Source organism: Leptidea sinapis, chromosome 22 (genome assembly GCF_905404315.1).
Source record: "Leptidea sinapis chromosome 22, ilLepSina1.1, whole genome shotgun sequence".
In the NCBI taxonomy this organism is placed as follows: Eukaryota; Metazoa; Arthropoda; class Insecta; order Lepidoptera; family Pieridae; genus Leptidea; species Leptidea sinapis.
The window spans coordinates 456,885-477,647 of NC_066286.1; the positions used below are offsets into that span (position 1 = coordinate 456,885).

The following is a 20,763-nucleotide window of genomic DNA, read 5'->3' on the forward strand; positions in this document are numbered from 1 at the left end:
ACATATCTTAAATCAATCCCTGCAGCTAAAGAGAGTAGCTCAATCAAAATGTTTGCTGCCCCGATATGCCGTTGAAAAGAACAGAATTGTCCATTTTTATAATGAAAAAAATTAGTTGATGAGCACTATATCAACAAAATGTCAAAATGGTCGCTTAAAGCTCTTCACGCAGACACTTCACCAGTGGTCAACATCGTACGTGATGGAGAACACCCGTGAAGTGCTTTGTTGGAGACCGCCTTATCAAGGACTCATAAAGATTTATTTTTGTGAACAAGCTGTGAAGACTTGTGTGCTAGAAGATTAATTACAGACTCAATAGTTAAGCGTGAAGCTACACAATTAGTGTCACAAGTTGACGTCAAGTTGCAGAAAAAGCTCATAAATACTATACTATACATACCGGTACCAGGGATAGTACCAGTAAATACGTAAGTATACATCCCTACTCCGTGGTACCAGATAACACCGCTTATTATCTTGAAGCGATAAATAGCATAGTATCGTATTCTCTGTACTCCCACGCCTTAAAATAATCCCTTTAATGTGTGTATAAGTATATCAAAATACGCAATCTTGAACAATTTTGTTTTATTCGCATTTTACATTGAATAAACGTAACTATTGAAGTGAATCAAAACAAGTTCAAAGTGATGTAAAGCTGAAGTATATATAAAAATAAAATAAAGTGAGCCTGTATTTATAGAGGACAAGAAATACTATTTGATAAATTAATTTCCATTAAAAAGGTTTAGTTAGTTAAAATGTCTGTTATAAATCAAGTCATAGCAACAGGCATCGGTAAGTCATTCTTAAATATGTTAGCATGTTTTTGTTTTTAGTTTTTCTAGCGATCCTAATGTTATTTAGAGATTTCTGTGCAATATTAGTAATAATGATCATTCGTTATTCACGCGTTACCTACCGGTGAGTTTTCACCACGGCCCATGCTGTCATGTAAGTCCAGATTATTCACAAGAATAAACAATCCAAAAACACATTGGTAAGTGGCGGCGAGGATCGTACAGGATGCATCGTGCTGAGACTCAGCGGTTCTACGTTACGCATACAACGGTTTGAAATAAACAAATAAAAAAAACTTAAAATGTCACCTAAAAGTGTATATAAAATTATTGTATTTGTATAATCAAGATAATTTATGAAACACCTATTCAAATGCTTGTTGTCCTACAAATGCCTCCATTTTATTTTACAATTATTTTCGATTAATTACACATGATGTTACTCACTTACAAAACAGAGTTTTCCTAAGAAATACTGGCTATTTATAAGTGTTCAATTTGATATTGACAGACACACACAGTTATGATACAGTCTGTTAATCAACTTAAAGCTTTCTGATAAACTATATTTTTTGTTTTGTTTTGTGGTGCGGTTCGGTTCAGAAATTTTACTTTTCGACAAAACTTAAGATTTATCAATCTACATATAGTTTGTTGTCAAATGTCAAATAATATTGTTTGCGTTCAGAAATTTTATTTGTGACAAAACTTAAGATTTATTAATCTACATATAATTAATCTGATAGATAGTTAACAACTGTAGTTAATCTAACAACAATAGTTACCTAATATTAAGTTTATTTTTTACCTCCTGAGAAAGTTAGAAACATAAAAATTGTAATTAGTTATTTTCATTTTAAACTATTATTTTAAATAGATTTCTGAACGACAGGGGACATCAGAGTAAAGTCAGTAATTGTTGTTTATATTAAATTCCGAGAATTTTCATATTTATTCAACCTTTTAAATCTTCTCTGGACCACAAATAATTCAAGACAAAAATAAGCAAAATCGGTCCAGCCGTTCTCGAGTTGTAGCGAGACTAACGAACTGCAATTCATTTTTATATACATAGATTTATGTGGTTTTTATGGGATTTAGATTTTTTTTAAATAATTGTACTTTTAATTTTACGTATTTTTTATATGAGAAAAAGTGACGAGCAAGCATTCATCTGATTTTAAAGGATACGACCTGCCAATTTCAATGCAGTGGCAATCAGGATTCCTTGATTGGGACTGAACCTAACATGCAACAACATACTTTACTGACTGTACGTCCCGATACTTACCAAGTCTCTGTCGACGCCTCTCTCGGATCGTCTGACCATTGCCTGGTCAGCATTGTAGTGCATATTAGCCAAGTCACAGAGGACCCCCGCGTTTGGCTCTATATACCTAAATCTGTAGTACCGGGGGCAGATCACAGCCCTGGTTCGATACGTCAGTTACAGCAGTTGACGGCAAAAAACAGTTGTGGTTGCGCCGCACGGCACAAATAATCCTAAGTTCTAAAGGGGAAATATAACCGTGCCTCCAGATTCTTTGATCGGCAAATCGGCCTTTCGAAATAAAGCACGTCGGCAAGATCGGCGGGCAGCTTTTTAGTTACCCGACTGGAACCAACTTCTGTAACTTCAACCAGCTGTTCCTGTCGCCGCTGCACATGAGGAATGACACCCTGGCCCATACTACAAAAGAGGAAGGCGATCTCCTGTGCGCTCTTTTTGCCTCTGGCGACAACTGAAAAACATCGCTAACCATCCCGCGGTGTCAGAACTCTATGCCTGAAGTTTAGTTCAGACAGAAAACTGTTCGGCGAAATCTGTTTTCGTTTTTTTTTTTTATATGAGAGGGGGCAAACGGGCAAGAGGTTCACGGGATGGGGAGAGGTGAGGCAACCGCCCATGGACATCCGCAACAACAGGTGTGTCAAGAAATGCGATGCCGGCCTTTAAAGTGGGAGTATGCTTTTTTCTTGAAGGTCCCTAAGTCATATCTGTTCGGAAAGACCGCTGCTGGTAGTTGATTCCACAAAGTGGCTGTGTGAGGCAAGAAATTTCGAACAAAACGCGCGGTTGTGGAATGCCAGACGTCTACGTGATGCGGATGGTACTAAAGTTGAGCGAGCCGGATGGCATTTTTCCAAATCTCCAAATCAGACATAGAGAGCATAATAATAATATCAATAATAAATAATCAGATATATACCTAGAGGTTTTTTCTGATATACGTAACTCATAGATGGGCGGCGGCTATTGGGCGAGTAAGGGAGAAGGTCAAGTAGTCAGCGTATAACGAAGACCTTTGATCATGTATGGCATAAGGCGCTTCTGTCAAAACAGGCATCACTTGGGTTACCCTACAGTTTATGCAAGTGGACCACCAGCTTCCTCGCTGGGTGCAGAATACAGGTCGTGAACGCTGGAGTTCCCCATGGCTGTGTTATCTCCTACACTGTTTCTTCTGCATATCAATGATATGTTGGAGGTCTTCAACATGCATTGCTATACATATATGTATATATATACATAAAAAAACCTTGTCCAACTTAACCCCCAGAATACTCAAGTTTTACCACAAAAAACAGTCCTAGTTGTCGTATCACCGCTCTTCGACAACACCTCCCTTACAGCTTCGCCTAGTATCGGTATACTGGATCTCAAATCTCAAGCGATTGCCTATTCTGCGTTCATCTGGAAAGCAAAGCCACAATGGCTTTGGCAGCCAAGCTGGGCATCAAAAAAAGAGCATGACAATAATACTTCAAGCCAATAATTCTAGCGCTCTACAAAGCGCAGGTTAAGCGAAATACGGAGTATTCCTGTCATCCCTAGTCTGGCGCATCCCAGTATCAGCTCCAACCATTTGACCGCTTGCAACGCAGAGCTGCTCGAATTGTCAGGGATAAAGTGCCCTGTGAACGCCTAGATCACCTGGCGTTTTGTAGAGATTCGCTTCATTATGTGTCTTTTACCGCATCTTTAACGGGGAGTGTTCCGAAGATCTGTTTGCCTGATTCCTGTCGCCGAAATCCACCTACGCACGAAACGCCACAGATTAGATTATCATCCCCACCAGAACTTTCTTCCACGTACAACAAAGCTGTATAATGCGTTTCCTCGTGCAGTGTTGCCGAGACGATATGAAGTTCACTCATCACTTAACATCCCGAGACCCGTACGCTGGTTTGACTTCTTTCGTAATATATCTTAGATTTGATTTGATTTAATAAATGCCGTACCAATCAGGATTATTGACTGCATCCAACATACTGGCACCCAACAAAATACTTTCTTTCCTAATTGTTGTTAGGTATTGTAGTAAAAAAATAAGCCGTTAACATACACAGATAAGCCTGATACGTTTACGTGTTTGTAATTGTATTGTAATGTATGTAATATCTCATATGATAAATAAAAGGAAAAAGTAGAACCATATAATTATTTCTAATAAATTTTTAGTAAAACCAGCTATAAAATTTAATCATTTGGTACATTCTAACTTCTCATTATTTGTATAACTTATCTAAAATCCTCATTATGTTGTGCTGTGTATCCCTAGCAATAAAGTTATTATGTGGCTTCATAACTCAGTTTATCATTTGTGTAATTATTTTTGTTGTAGGTTTATTTTTAAAAACAAACCCACGCCAAAATTATTATTTCCATGTTTCTATTGCATCTGACTTTCAAAAATATACAAAAGGATAGAGTTTTCTTTAAAATAATAGGAATAAATAATTTATTTCAGACGGTGAAAATCTTTAAAAAGTAAATCTGTAAAGAGTAATGAATGTAGAGGAAGCGCGTGAGGTTTGTAAGGATAGAAGCAAATGGCATTCTATTGTCTCTGCCTACCCCGACGGGAACAAGGCGTGAGTGTGTGTATGTATGTATGAAAATCTGTTAAAAACTTCTTTGAGAGAGAGAAATGTACTTCTTCAAAAACATTTCATTTTAACTAGTGTCCTATTTCGACGAAACATCGTATCCCGCTTTATTTGACCCTTTAAAACGAGTCAGACACTAAATTCTCCAATCCAGTCAATCTACAGATATTTCTATTTTCGATTTCTGAAATTCGCTCTGTTATACCGAAAGGAAAATCTCCCTTTTTAAAAAGAAATGTTTATTCACACAAATACAAGTATTAATAAAAACAATGGAAAAGATACAGAGAATATAGATTTGGTAGAATTAGTACTTCAAATATAAAACGTTTGTTCAGATAGAAGACCGGCGATTGACTGACTAGGTACTGCTCTTGCTCCCGTTAGTTCGTGGTGTATATATAGTAATCAAAATATTGACTAATCAATATTAAATGCTTAATCAGCCTTATGCCCTACATTCTAAGGGTATAACAGCTCCATAATATTTCGTATTCTAAGTTTATAATATCATTGCCTACATCGTCTAATACTATTTAAATAATAAAAATAATAAACATAATTCTATTACATAATATACTTCATAAGATTCATGGTCCTATGTACAAGTCACTCGTTCCGTATTACATACGGAACGAGTGACTTGTATTGAACGAAAAACAAAATATTTAATTCAGATAAATAGTTATTCATAATCACTTAGGCGACACAATAAAAACAATCACAAATAAAAGAGTTAACTAAATCACAAAAATAATACTTCTATATTAAAAATCACACCCTTACCCTTCACCCATGATATTTTCAGTAGCCACTTATCAATATTACTACTATAAATCAATCTTCGAATTGGACTCACATGGTTCATTATTTGATAGAGTAAGTAACGGTACAGATATATAAACATAATTTGTAACTAATTCGTTAGAACACATCCTTGCCAAAGTTATTTAAATAAATAAAATGATATCTATTTTCAGTGAGTTACCTGTGCATGATGATGGGAGTCATGTTCACGTGGCCAGCATCAGTCCTGGAACTTTTCGGCTCACAGAACACGACTCTCAATAGAGTAATGACAGAGACAGAGCTCTCACTCCTCAGCAGTTTGGCATCTGTTAGTGGATTGCTATCTGTGCCTTTTTCCGGGCCTGTGCTAGATAGGCTGGGCAGAAAATATACTTGTGTTTTATTTTCGCTACTTCAAGTGGTAAGTAAATATGCTTTTGCATAATAAAACAAAATGGTTATTCAATGCTTTAGAGGCCAGTTTGGCCATCTCTTCCAAGTAATCACGGAACTGAACGTCACTCAATATATCGACGCCGAGTAAGCCGATACAGGCTGTGGTAGTTAGGGGAGTGATCTCGAATCGAGGGGACAAAAGGAGACTTTTTAGGGGTGAACGCACAAACTTGTGTCTTCTTAGTGTTGAATTGGACTTAATTTTGTCGTCGCCATTCCGTGACTTTGTAAAGCATATTTATTGATTTTTGACTCGATTTTAGACTCCAGACGCTATCCCGCGAGATGTTGGCACGGCCGGTGTAGGAAGCATAACCTATGCTGTCATCTGAATAGCAATGAATATTGTTAATTTGCAGCATATCATTAAACATTATTAGCAAGAAACTTTAAAACATAACAAATTGCTTAGATTTGCAAGAGCGACATTTCACGTCAATTTCCTAATATGCAAATATTGGGGTTGATCAACAGTAAAGTAGATCCTATGGATGAAGTCACAACATGCCGATTAAACTGGTGATTACATGTCATTGCGGTGAAAACTGTCAACATTGAATGCATGTGTGTCAAAGTGTCGCTGCCAATAAGTTGCTCGCAATGATTTGTTCGGTATACGAAGATATACCTAGTACTTAGTACATTATTACGACAATATCAATGTTTAATTTATTTCTGTGTCTTTCTTTTTATAGATTGCATGGACCATCATAGCGTCATCCAACAACGTTTATGCAGTACTATCCTCAGTCTTCATCTGTGGGATTACCAGTTGCACACTGCTTGTACTACCATTGTACATCGGGGAGTTCTGCCAGGAGTCTATACGAGGAGCAATGGGTTCAGCTGTTATAATGTTCTTCGGGATTGGCATACTGGTATCATATATGTTGGGAGGGCTTGTGAAATATCAAATAATGAATTACATATGTCTTGCGATGAGTGTTTTGGGTACTGTTATGTTATCTTATTTAAAGGAGTCGCCATTGATTTTGATCAAATGGGGAATGGATGATGTAAGTATTGATTGGTAATTTTATTGTTGGGAAATTCACCTTGGGTGGGAAGCTCCTTTGCACAGGAAGCCGGCTACATTATGGGTACCACAACGGCGCCGATTTCTTCCGTGAAGCAGTAATGTGTAAACATTACAGTGTTTCGGTCTGAAGGGCGCCGTTGGTAGTGAAATTACCGGGCAAATGAGACTTAACATCTTATGTCTTAAGGTGACGAGCGCAATTGTAGTGCCGCTCAGAGTTTTTGGGATTTTCAAGAATCCTGAGCGGCACTTCATTATGATGGGTAGAGCGTATCAATTACCATCAGCTGAACTTCCTGCTCGTCTCGTCCCTTACTTTCATAAAAAAAATGTTAGTATATTCCGGCCCCGCACATGTTTATCTTCGTAGGATAACCAATAGAAACTCTATTACAAACAATCTGCTTCCGTCTATAGTCTGGCTGCCCCGTGATTGATTATCTATAATTACCAGTAGGAGGCTTCTATGCACAGGATGCCTAGGTAGGTACCAGAGCGCCGCCTTTATCTGCTACTGTCAAGCAGTGATTTCCAAGCATTACTGTATTATGGTTTGAAGGGATAATGTTTGTGAATTTACTGGGCTCTCATTAGCCCTTAACATTTTATGTGTCTGAGTAACAAATGCAATTGCAATGCCGTTCAAAATTGTATGGTGAAGGATTGAACGGTGTAAGATTTTATTTACTATAACGCCATCTCACTTACGACACAGTGTAGATATTATCTCCATGGGAAACCCCTTAAACAGGCAAAATTTTAAAGAATTCCATGGAGGCTGTGGTTTTATGAACCGTTATTTTCAATTTACCTGAAAACTGGTTTATTACTGAACATATTTTTGTAAAAGAAAATTTTACAAAATAAACCAAGGCAACCTGACCTCTCGTGCCCACCACATTATATTATTGTTATTTTTAGTGATTGTAAAGCTTCCACCTATGTTCATATCGTACAATCCTCATAAAATATATAATATCGTTACATAGGCTTGAAGCGCCCCGCATATTCAAGGACTAATACTTAATTGTGTGCAAGATGACGGTAATATATACATACATAAATGTCTAAAAATTTCAAAATTAATTATGACGGTCATAATATAATTATATTTAAATAAGCTGCGGTTGGTGGAAAACAGACTCACAGATCAAATGATACTTTTGATTTGTATAGGTGTGTAGGTTGTGATGGATTTTCCGCAGTTATGTATACGAGTACTACAACACTCATCATAATATTTACGTGTAGATTCACGTCCGCTTCTCCAATAATTTCTAAATCATTACTTTTTCGTTGGTGGTCTAAATAGACCACCACTAGAAAAAGTCGTCTATTTAGACGACTTACACTAATAAGACGAAACACAAAAAGGAAAAATCACAAACAAAAAAGGAATATTAATTGAATTAAGGCGACACTAAATACCAGCGACCTTGAGCGATATGAGTTCACACGGCTTCCGGCCCGCTACTATGTAACAAAGCCAATATTTTCAAAATTCTTGCGTGGTAAACAGTTTATATGCTTACAATCCTCGTTATTCACTACAAATCTGAATAAATGAGCCTAAACAAAAAGTACAAGCTATAAGAATAACTTTTCTGAGAGAAGTACCAAAAAAAATGCTTCACGCCATGCCAAAAAACTTGTTTAACTTCAAAGAAAAGTGGTAGTTCAAAAAGGCTCGGCAGTGTTAACTATAACCAACAGCAAGCATTAGCAACCTACAAATAAGACTTAAGGATATGTGTAACATGATTAAGTAGTGTTCATAGCTCGAAATGCTATACTTTCACCACAAAACTTGTCTAAAAACACCATGTTTGCGTGTTTTCTGCTTACTCTTCGCATGACTATACACCTGAGAAATGAAAAGAGTCGCATCTCTTTTCATTTCTCAGGTGTACTACATTAAACAACCAAGACTTTGCTGATCATAAATAGTACTAATAAGGTTTTTAATTGACATTCATTCAGTTTAATATTATATTTTAAGATTTCTGACAAACAATGAGTTCAATTGTCGTTTCTTCGAATAAAAAAATATTCTCATTATTTTTTAGTTGACGAAGAAGATTATTTTATTTGAACCCTTCCCTGAAAGTGCAGGCTATGTTATGTAAGTTTCCTGCATCTCGCCTCTTCTTCTTTTTGACAAGAGAAGAAGTTGCGCAAATAAATTTCATGGAACCAAAGGCAATTTGGCAATCTATTTTGAAACTCTTTACAGACTTTTTTATAATTCTATTGCAATATGCATATACTTTGTTCCACCTGGTCTTTTTACCACTTTAACTGGGTCATCGAAGTGAGACACGACCACATTAAAAGCGATTTACATTTACTTAGTATGATCAATCAGTTTCCTTGATTTACTTAATCCATAAACCAGTCAATATGCAAAACACTGTAGGAGAATTTGGTATAGCAAACATTTTACACAATTAAAGACGAGCTAATTTGACCGAAAAAACGAAAAATATGAACAATCAATTCGTTGAATGAACAAACAACAGTAATTAAGTGCATAATAGAACAGACCCCACAGCAAAACATGAGTCACAATTCTTCAAAAAACTATTATTTCTTCAGTCTATGGAAAGGCCTAAAATTCTATGAAACCTATGCTTTGTATTGCCACATAAAGTATTATATAAAAAAATCCATTGCCATCTCGCAACCCTATTGCGGATCTGTGAATGTAACAGAATAATATAAAAATCGCGATAGGAAAATAGGTGTTTATTGTAGACGGGTGAAAATTTGAAGTTGTATGTATTTTTTAAAGTTGTATCATAAAAAAATAAATAATTTATCTAAAAATTATAAATGAATTTGGGGTGGACTACCCTTAACATTTAGAGGGATGAAAAATAGATGTTGTCCGATTCTCAGACCTACCCAATATGCACACAAAAAATTATCAGACTCGCTCACGCTGTTTCGGAGGAGTTTAACTACAAACACCGTGACACGAGAATTTTATATATTAGATCTTCTCAACATGTTGCCTAAAAATGTTAGAACAAACTTAAACTGGTTATATTTCAGGAGGCGGCAAAGAACATTGCATTCTTTAGAGGAGTAAAGGTTAATTCCGTTGAAGTTCATACAGAAATGGAGAATATTCGACGTGCTCTTAACCCAGAATTAGATGGTAAGATTTTGCCGGGATGTGTGTTAATGTTTTCTAGAGTGGTTGATATTTTGAGGAACAATCGAGAAGATATCGGCCCCAGCTTCTTGGTGGTTTTGGATCTAGACTATATTAACCAGAGTAGTAGTGTAAATTAGCCAGAGTTACCCTTTAAATTTAATTTTAAATAAATTGTATTCTGAGGAGGGCACAGAACCGCGCATGACCAAGAACAAACGAGGCAGTAATACGACGGCACCCCACTCCACACTCCACGTGGACTTTTGCAATATCAGGGGAATTCACTCCAACTTAAACGCCGTCCACCACCACCTTGAGACGGCGCAGCCGGCCTTGTGTTTCCTTACGGAGACGCAGATATCTCGACCCAGCGATACGTCATATTTAACGTACCCCAGGTAGAAACTTGAGCACAATTTTTTGCCTCATGCCGGGGTATGTGTGTACGTTAGGGAGGATATCTGCTGCCATCTCGGCAATTTTGAGGGTAGGGACCAGTCCACTCTCTGGCTCCGCGTAGATTTAGAGGACCGTGTCCGCATCTATGCGTGTGTCTACAGGTCCCATAGTGGTAACGCAGAAACCGATCATCACATGGGCTACGTTCAAGCGGCAATTGACGACGTGCTTGCACAGATCCCCTCCGCTGAAATCGTAGTCTTGGGTGATTTCAACGGGCACAATACCGAATGGCTTGGATCACGTACCACAGACTACGAAGGGCGATCTGTGCATAATTTTGCATTGGTGTATGGTCTGTCCCAATTGGTTGAGTCGCCAACGCGGCTCCCGGATGTCGATAGCTACATGCCATCCTTATTTGATCTTCTGCTGACTACACATCCCGATGGTTACCAGGTCTTTGTCGACGCCCCTCTCGGAACGTCCGACCATTGCCTGGTCAGGAGTGTAGTGCCTATCCGACGCCCACGTCGCAGACCACCAGCGACACGCCGCGTTTGGCACTACAAGTCAACAGATTGGTATAGGATGCGTTCCTTTTTTGCATCCTACCCTTGGGGCAGGGTTTGTTTCCCTTCGGATGATCCTAGTGCCTGCGCCGTTGCAGTAGCCGATGTGATACTACAGGGCATGGATGTTTTTATACCAAGCTCTGTAGTACCGATCCTTGGCAGATCACAGCCTTGGTTCGATGCGTCAGTTAAAGCAGCATCTGACTGCAAAAAACAGGCGTATCGAACTTGGGTCGCGGCGCTGGGCACAAAGGATCCGAACTGCACTGCACTTAAGAGAAAATAAAACCGTGCCTCCAGATTTTTTAAGCGGCAAATCGCCCGTGCAAAGTCAAAACACGTCGTCAAAATCGGCGAGCAGCTATCCAGTTACCCGACCGGAACACGCAAGTTCTGGTCGTTGTCGAAAGCTGCTCTGGGTAACTTCAGCCAGCCGTCCATGTCGCCGTTGCACATGGGGAATGACACCCTGGCCCATACGGCAAAAGAGAAAGCCGATCTTCTGTGCGCTCTTTTCGTCTCCAACTCGACTCTTGACGACCACGGAAAAACACCGCCGACCATCCCGCGGTGTCAGAACTCTCTGCTTGAAGTACAGTTCAGACAGAAAACTGTTAGGCGAGCCCTGTTTTCGTTGGACGTCAGGAAGTCGAGCGGGCCGGATGGCATTTCTCCAATCGTGCTTAGAACGTGTGCCCCTGAGTTGACGCCGGTGCTAACGCGTTTATCCGGCACTCTTATTCCAAAGACGTAGTCCCTGACTCATGGAAGTCAGCCCTTGTCCATCCGATCCACAAAAAAAGGAGGCTCTACAAAGCGCAGGTCCGGCCACACATGTAGTATTGCTGTCATCTCTGGTCTGGCGCACCCCAGTATCAGCTCGATCCATTTGACGGCATGCAACGCAGAGCAGCTTGAATTGTCGGGGACCCAATGCTCTATGAACGGCTGGATCACTTGGCGTTGCGTAGAGACGTCGCTTCATTGTGTGTCTTCTACCGCATTTATCACGGTTTTTTTTTAAATTTGAATCCATAGCTTCTTTTCGGTCATAAGGTGGGGGCTTTGCCTCTTCCTATATGACTAGATCTGGACTATTATGTCACTGGGCGTGAAACAAATGTGCAGGTAATCATCTCGTCTTATCGTTACTATATAATTTTTTTTTAATTGAAAAGACCGAAGTTCCCGCCACATCCCTTATTATCTATATTTTTGGAATATCTGAATCGTTAAAAAAGTTTCTTAGTGTCATTCACTTATTACTAGGTATCTTCATCAATATAGAAGCATTTTATTTTTTGAATTCTTAATTTTTATTAAGTCAAGGCTAGTGTAAAGTAGCCAGGGCAAATAAAAAATTATATTTTTTCATAAATAACTTTTTATCACAGATTTTATAATTAAAAGTATGTAGATTAAAATCTGTACAGAGGTAATTATTAATTATTCTTATAATTAATAATTATAAAAACCCTACGCCATTCCTTCTCCTGTACTCATCCCTCCCCTCTACTCGCCTCACACTTCACACCGCTAAACTAGCGCCTCCTCTCCGACACCCGCTTCTTTTTCACTTTACTCGTTACACTATTATGTGGTTTTCATTTAATGCAAAGTGTATATTAATATATAGGGAAAAGAGAGACCTCTCTACGCATTATGAGTTGGCTATTTGCCATAAAACTAGCGCCACCTGGAGATTAGCCCCGAAAATAACTATATATAAGCTCGAAATTATAAAATTTATTTTTATTGTTGTGACGCAATTAAATAACTAACTCTACTTTTTAATTTAGGTATTGCAATTTTTTACCATGTTGAAATTGCGCGTAGATTATGTTATTTAATTTTGTTACAACATAGAACATAAAGGATATATTTAGTAGTGTAAATATGCAAAATGGAACACGAGAGCTACATACATGCGCAAACGCTAGAAGTAGCCGCCATTTTATGACCAGTGGGCAGTGACACAATTAAAGAAAAGTTGAAAGGTTTCAAAGCGAGTGACAGGTGACAAATATTTCATTATCAGGCCAACTAACAGATGGCACTAAAGTATTCTGAAAACGTCACTTTAAGGCGTCTGTTCCACCCCGATTCCACTGTGATTCCACTGTGATTAAATGATATGATTTTCTTTTAAACAGATGCAACACCTGAAGAAGAGAAATTAAAGCCGCAGTTGGACAGTCCAAAACTATCTATTTGGCAGTTTATGAGTAAGTATATAATGTTAATATACATTTTTATGGTAAAATCAAATCATTTAACATTCACATGACATTTAATATCCCAAATAAACTGTTATAACATATAACATCTTCACTATTTTTATTTTGCAATAACAATGTAACACGCTTTTATTAATAAAAAAATATCAAGACACATCAAACTCTATGCGGTTGTGTTGCTTAATTACTGAGTTCTTTAGGCCATCTTGGAAGATGGCCCTGTGATAAAAAGAACCTAGAATCATAATTATCAGGATTCTGGTTCCATCTAGCTCCAAAGTACTCGTCACCACGAATCAAACGATCCCAAACACGTTGGGGTTGTGTCGTTAAACTACGGAGTTCCTATGCCCACCTTCCAGTTCCATCATCAGATCAGCTCCATGTCATATGTCAGAAAAAATATCCTCTTCTTCTTCCTTACGCTCTTGGCAGAGTGGTCGTGATCATCACGAAGTGACATCTTTTGGGGCAGATGTAATTCACCCCACGAGTATTCGCCAACTTAATTTGGTTGGTCCATCGCATGGGTGCCCTCCACTTTGCCCTGCTCGAAAAGGCGCTCAATGGACTCACTCTGGCGCCGGGAGACGTGTCCAAAGAACTTAAGAATGTGACTCTGTACAAACACCGAAAGGCGTTGTTTTATGCCAAGTTCTTGGCGAATGGAAACATTGGTGCAAAACTCGGTCCATGAAACTATCAGAATTCTCCTCTAGCACCACATCTCCAGAGCATAGATTTTCTTATTCTCGACTTCTCGCAAAGTCCACGTCTCTGCTGCATACAATAAAAATATGCAAAAAACAAGTGTTTGGACAAGACGGATTTTCGTAGCTTTTGTTATGTTTTTGTTCTTCCATACTTTCTTGAATTTGTCTACCGCAGTTCTTGCTATCTCCATACGGTGGCTTACTTCATCTACGTATCTTCCATTGTTTGTGATTAAAGCACCAAGATCTGCGTGAGGTCTGGCGAGTTATTGTTAGTTCGATCTACAATCATCACCCTGGTTTTACTGCGGTTATTAATCTTTAATCGAAACTCTAGACTCACGTGCTACAATTTATTAAGTAGCTCTTCCATATGACTAACACTGGTCGCAAACAAAATAGTATCATTGGCGTAGCACAATTTTTTTTATTTTGTATCCACCAATAGTAACACCATCCAGTCTTCGAGAGTAATGCTTATTATGAGTTCTGTGTAAATATTGAACAGAAGCGGTGATATTATGCATCCCTGGCGAACGCCTGCGCTGGGATGGAAGTTTTTTGACAGAACAATATCCGTCTGCACTGATGCAGTTCCATCTTCATAAAGGCGTCTGAGAAGTTGAACTAAGTAATTTGTAGACGTGGTCTAGCAAAAAATTCCACAGCTTAAGCCATGTTACAGAGTCAAACGCCTTCGAAAATTCAACGAAGTATATGTTAGTTGGCTTGTTGAACTCTCGTGCCTTCTCAATGATCTGGTGAACACTAAGGATGTGCTCACGTGTAGCCTTCCCTTTAACAAAGACAAAATATAGGAACAGAAGAAACGCTAAATAAGTATATATAGGACATATAGACATGTTGGTGGCCCCCCCGCAAGATCTTGTCAAGATTGCCAGAACAAGAGGCATTAGGACAGCGCAGAACCGATCGTCATGGCGATCTTTGGGGGAGGCCTTTATCCAGTAGTGGACATATTTCGGTTGAAATGATGATGATGATGATGATAGATGTAGATATGATGTACTACAGGTACAAACTAAGTAAAAGCTTGTTAAAATCCTTAAATTTTCAGAGAAATCCCGGTCGACTCGGCGTGCTCTGCTTGTTTGCCTTGTTTTGTGTTCAGCCACCGCCTTCCAGGGTGTGATAGCGGTGCAGGTTTATGCAGTTCCGATATTCGCGCTTGCAATGCCAACCATATCACCTACACTGTGCAGCGTTATATTCGGTATTGTTACCGTTATATCAGGAGTCTTTGCTGTTTATCTCGTGGAGTCTCTCGGAAGAAAGGTAACGTAAAACAAGGAAGGGATGACCAGTGGGAGGCTCCTTTGAATAAGATGCCAGCCAGTTTATGGGTACCACAACGGAGCCTATTTCTGCCTTGAAGCACTAATATGTAAGCATTATTGTGTTTTGGTCTGAAGGGCGCCGTGGCTTGTGAAATTACTGGGCAATTGAGACTTAACATCTTATGTCTCAAGGGGATGAGCGCAATTGTATCGTGACTCAGATTTTTTGGGTTTATCAAGAATCCTGAGTGGTACTGCATTGTAATGGGTAGGGCCTATCAATTACCATCAGCTGAACGTCCTGCTCGTCTCGTCCCTTACTGACATAAAAAAAATATTTGACATTGAAAAACATTGTTTTCATTCTTGCAAATTATCGAAATCATTCCATTCTCCGCTAAGGGTCGCTTTACTATGATGCTAATTTAAATTTACATATTTGTTTCTCTAAGCAGGTCCCTACTTGACTATTGATTATTGGACTATGAAAAGACTATTACGCAATCTCGTCGTCTATAAGGTTTTTAACATTGACAAAATTGCTGGCCCATTTCCTGGAACACTAGTTTTCGAAACTAACGGAATGATTTTCGAAATATTCAAATTTCAATTCGTAAAAATTTATAAGTTCAACATAGGATTTTAAATCACATAAATCAAGAGTGGAAGCAAGACACACTGCTGTGTTGTTTTGTTTTGTCATTGTTAAAAAACGTTTGTGTGGTAAAGAACTAATAACATAAAGATTAGGAATAGAGTGACCGCCCTCAGGCTATTAAATAATAAGTTTAATTGTAAGATATTACTTTCTAACCCATCTATTACATATTTTATACTGTGTGTGTACTATGGATCAAGGGTCTGAAATAAAGTATTATTATTATGAAATAAAGAAACCCGCTGAGTTTTTGCGCCAATTCTCCTCAAATCTGAGGGATAATTTTTGGAATGTGTGGTACTTTTTGACTTTCAATAAGTGATATCACATCCTATTTGAAATAAAAAAATATTTGCATGAATTTTTTATGTGACGATGCCCCTTGTATAAATCAAATCAGCCCCACTTCTCAACAATTCTTCAAACTATTCTTCGATTTTTTTCAGTCACTGATGGTGTATATGTCGCTGGGGTCTGCTGTGTTCTGCGTTTTACTGGGGACACAGATTCAACTATCATGGGGGCCCCAGTGGATTTCTGCTGTGTTCATATACCTCTTCACCATAACGTACACCATCGGTGCGGGAACCGTGCCTTATGTATATGTTGCTGAAGTTTTTTTGCCTGAGGTAGGTATTTTAATTAAGTTATATACCTAAAGATTTTAACTCTAAGATAACTCAGTTTTTGATAGAATAATCTCAATAATGATCCGCGTGAGGGACGTCCTTTAACAGCGACTACTGAAGATAACATCAGTGCTGTGCGACGAATAATAGAGGAATATAAGAGAGTGACGGGCAAGCCTAGACATTGGTATGAGTCAAGTACAAGCAATATAACACGAACATTTAGGCGTCAGGAAGCTTTGTACCAGATGGATTCCCCATACTTTACCGATGACCAGAAACACCTTCGCATGGACTGGTGTCGCCAAATGTTAGAAAAGTTCCACGGCGGTGGCTCAAATGCTGTATTTGACATCGTCACAGGTGATGAAAGCTGGATATATTGCTAAGAACCCCAAAACCAAAATATAATCAGCTCAGTGGGTATTTCTTTTAGAGGATCGACGTAGTAAGGTAAAGAAAGGAAGAAGTCAAGCCAAAAAGATGATTGCCTCATTCTTTGGGCGGAAAGGTCATTTCGCAATAGTTGTGCTAGAAGATGGAAGGACAGTTACTGTAGACTGGTATGTCAATCGCTGTTTGCCTGTTGTCATGGAAAAAATTCGACAGCAGCGCCCTCGAAGCAGGATCCTCCTTCACCACGACAGTGCTTCAGCGCGACGGACTGTTGAATATTTGACAATGGCAAGTGTCGAGATAATGAGTCATCCGCCATACAGTCTTGACCTGGCGCTCTGCGACTTTTATTTATTTATTCCCAACAAACTAATTATAAAATTCGAGATATTCGCTTTACGAGCCCTGAAGATACGGTGAAAGCGTACGAAAATGCCATAGAAGAGACCCCTAAGGAAGAATGGGCCCACTGCTTTTCTCAGTGATTTCATCGAATGCCACGATGTGTAGAGAGGAACGGAGATTACTTCGAAAAATAATAAAAGTATTGGCATCTTTCTACGTTAAGCCGTTTTCCATTTTCTAAACATTTTCAGTGTTACCTAGGTATTGAATTTTATTTAGATGTTTAATTATACCGTTAATAACAGATCAAACTTTGACACATCACTTGCAACCTGAGTTTAACTTACTAGAGGTAAGCCAAATCTATCCTTTTAAGCGTAAAAGTAAGCGTACTTACATTTCAATAAACTATCGACATAAAGCATTGGACATAATTATGGATAGATAAGATCTTGTCATTAAATGGTGACAGCAATGTATCCGTAACTAGAGATACGTTATTGAAAACGGCCGTAAGACTGTGTTGCATCATATTAGTCGTTGTAGTTAAAGGTTTAATTTAAATATAACGTTAGCAGTAACGATGACTTTAACATAGACTGCGCAATGTGTTGCATCATAATTATCCAAATGTTTTTTCTTGAGTGTTAATCATTCCAATTTTTGTCTTCAAACAATTAGTCATGTGTTTCGCGTCTACACGAGGCATCCTCAGGAGATGTTGACTATTTTGGCGAGTCAAATCTTTTTTTAATTTCAGTGGATTTAGAAAAATTTATGATTGAAATAGTGGCCGTAGAGTATCTTGTATGTCCTTCTTACGAGCTCTACTTTTCTAAACATAATATAGTAGATTGAATAATTTAAAAGAAATATTGTTAGTGACGATTCCAAGCCTAAGTTTAAGCCTAATTGAATAAAGATCATTTCACTTTGACTTTTAATTTAACTTTGTTTCAGATTAAAGGTTTTACGTCAATGCTGGCCATGGAATGGATGTTTTTGGGAGCTTTCATCATTCTATACATCTACACTCCCTTGGTTAACAGTATAGGTAATTGCATCCTAATGATCTTTTTGTATAAGCGAGCATAGGAATGCTAGAGTATATTCTATTTAACACTTTGTCTTGACAAAAGAAACTTAGGAACATTAGATGATATTTTATTAGTCTAAAATGGCATACTCACCATTTGTCGGAGTTGGTACCGATTAGTTTCAGACTATTCGGAGATCCGTAACTAGTTACGGCTTGACCGCACTCCGCGTCCCCCGCCCTGTCAAGCCGCGCATTGCGAGCGCAAATCCTCAGTACGAGACGGGATATCACCGTGAACTTACTACTAACCCAAATGAAAGTCCTCCGAATGGTCTGAAATATAGCCGGTACCAACTCCGACAAATCGTGAGTAAAGCTGTTTTAGACTAATAAAATCTATAATGTCTCACAAAAGTTTTCATAATTTAAGTATTGCATTTTGTATTTCTTCTTGATACTGTAACAATATTCGTAACAGTAACGATTTATTTATTTAAAGGACAATCAGTAGTTGTTATATTCTAATACGCTTAAATATTTTGAATATTATCAACATATGAGTTGAATATACAACAAATGAAGGACCGTGCATGTTGTGACTACGGACGAGTAAAAAAAGAAGGACTCCGTGTCACCGTACATAACAGTGAGGCACCAAAACAAGCCGATAAACGTGTAAATACCATAGCCCCACGCACACACTTACACGAATACAAGCCGATCGGCCACCATTATGAGATTTGCCATCGTCTGTGACAAATCAGTTTGCGTCGCAGTAAAATATTTTAAAAATGCCGTCGCGCGTTGTCAAAAAGTGTAAAAACAATACCATAAAAGTATTTGTGGCCATATATCATTATTTAAGGGAATAAAAAATGTGTGACTGGTATCACCCGTAACCGCAAGCACACTAGCATAAAGGTGCTTCACTTGCTAATATCACGGCGCGGAATCCTTATTTTTTTACTCATCCGCGGTTGTGACATGCACAGTCTTTACTTTTGTGACACCAAGAACACAATAATAATATAAAATAAAACATAAATTACAAAATCAAGATATATGCGAATTTGATAAAAAAAAGAACATAAGTAATTTGTTGCCTAACAATCGCGTAACATCGTTAGAAATTTTTACAAGTTACGTCTGTATGTGAAAACGCTTCTTGGATTTCAATGACATTTGACACGACATAGATTATTAGCAAGATATATTGTATCAATGGGGACAGTAGCAGCTAGTAACTCAAATAAAACTGAAAACAAAATTTTATTAACGATGCGGGACTCGAACCCGCGACCTCTCGCGTTACGTGCTACCGCTCTTTCCAACTGAGCCAACCAACCGTTCGAGTGACGTATCGTCATAAAATCTTGTATCTTTTGTTCAACTCTCAGGTTCTGAAGAGCTGTTTAACCTTATTCCTGCCGCCGGATTCCACCTTCGCACGACACACCACAAGTTAGGATATCATCCCCACCATCTGGATGTGTGGCGGTCCTCCACAGTGCGGTTTTTGAGGAGCTTTCTTCCACGTACTACAAAGCTGTGGAATGAGCTTCCTTGTGCGGTATTTCCGGGATGATACAACAAGGGTACCTTCAAAAAAAGCGCGTACACCCTCCTTAAAGGCCGGCAACGCTTCTGTGATCCCTCTGGTATTGCAAGAGAATGTGGACGGCATTGATCACTTAACACCAGGTGACCCGTACGCTCGTTTGTCCACCTATTCCATAAAAAAAAGGTTGTAACTTTGTAGCAGCTAGTAAGTTTATATTTTTGAACCACGTAATTAATAGTGATGATCTTTCTCTCAATTTGCACAGATAATAACTATTAAAATCCTCAATCACCCATCAGTTTCTGTTTCATTTAATTTCTAGGGCTGGGTCCAATGTTCTACATTTTTGCTGCAGTGTGTCTAGCAACAACCGTGTTCTGCGCAATCTGGATGCCAGAGACCAAGGGTCTAACCGTTGATGTTATTCAACAGAAGTTCGCCACACCAAAATACATTTCTAGTAAACGATAGATATTATAACTGCTGTTTAATTTGATACTTGTATAGTATAATGCGGTCATATGTAGTATAAAGTGACCCATACACAATAGGTCGGGAAAATGTATTTTGCCATACATAAAGCACAAATTTGTATAGTAATCAAAAGAGTCTGTACAACGATGAAGCTGAAAATGTTAAAATAAAAGAGGTCCACTTCTTCTTATTAAAGCTCAACTTTTTCAAAAGTAGTGGTGAATAGTAAAAAAAACTTTTGACGAAATCGAAGACTGGAACTGCATAATTCCTACAAATATTTTAAATGTGAATGTAAGTT

General features: G+C 38.3%; 1 protein-coding gene across 2 annotated transcripts; it reads left to right on the forward strand.

The window, feature by feature from the left end:
* The first annotated feature begins 603 nt into the window (after positions 1 to 603).
* LOC126970931 (facilitated trehalose transporter Tret1-like) lies at positions 604 to 20,468 on the forward strand. Of its 2 annotated transcripts, none has more exons than XM_050817067.1 (9): positions 604 to 801; positions 5,675 to 5,904; positions 6,635 to 6,955; positions 10,033 to 10,138; positions 13,266 to 13,337; positions 15,141 to 15,358; positions 16,465 to 16,647; positions 18,349 to 18,442; positions 20,311 to 20,468. In XM_050817067.1, exons 1-9 carry the CDS (start codon positions 765 to 767, stop codon positions 20,457 to 20,459), a joined length of 1,410 nt encoding a protein of 469 aa, XP_050673024.1. In that variant the 5' UTR covers positions 604 to 764; the 3' UTR covers positions 20,460 to 20,468. The 2 variants fall into 2 exon arrangements, with proteins under 2 accessions (XP_050673024.1, XP_050673025.1); XM_050817068.1 differs by having other exon boundaries at positions 20,344 to 20,468.
* The last annotated feature ends 295 nt before the right edge of the window (positions 20,469 to 20,763 follow it).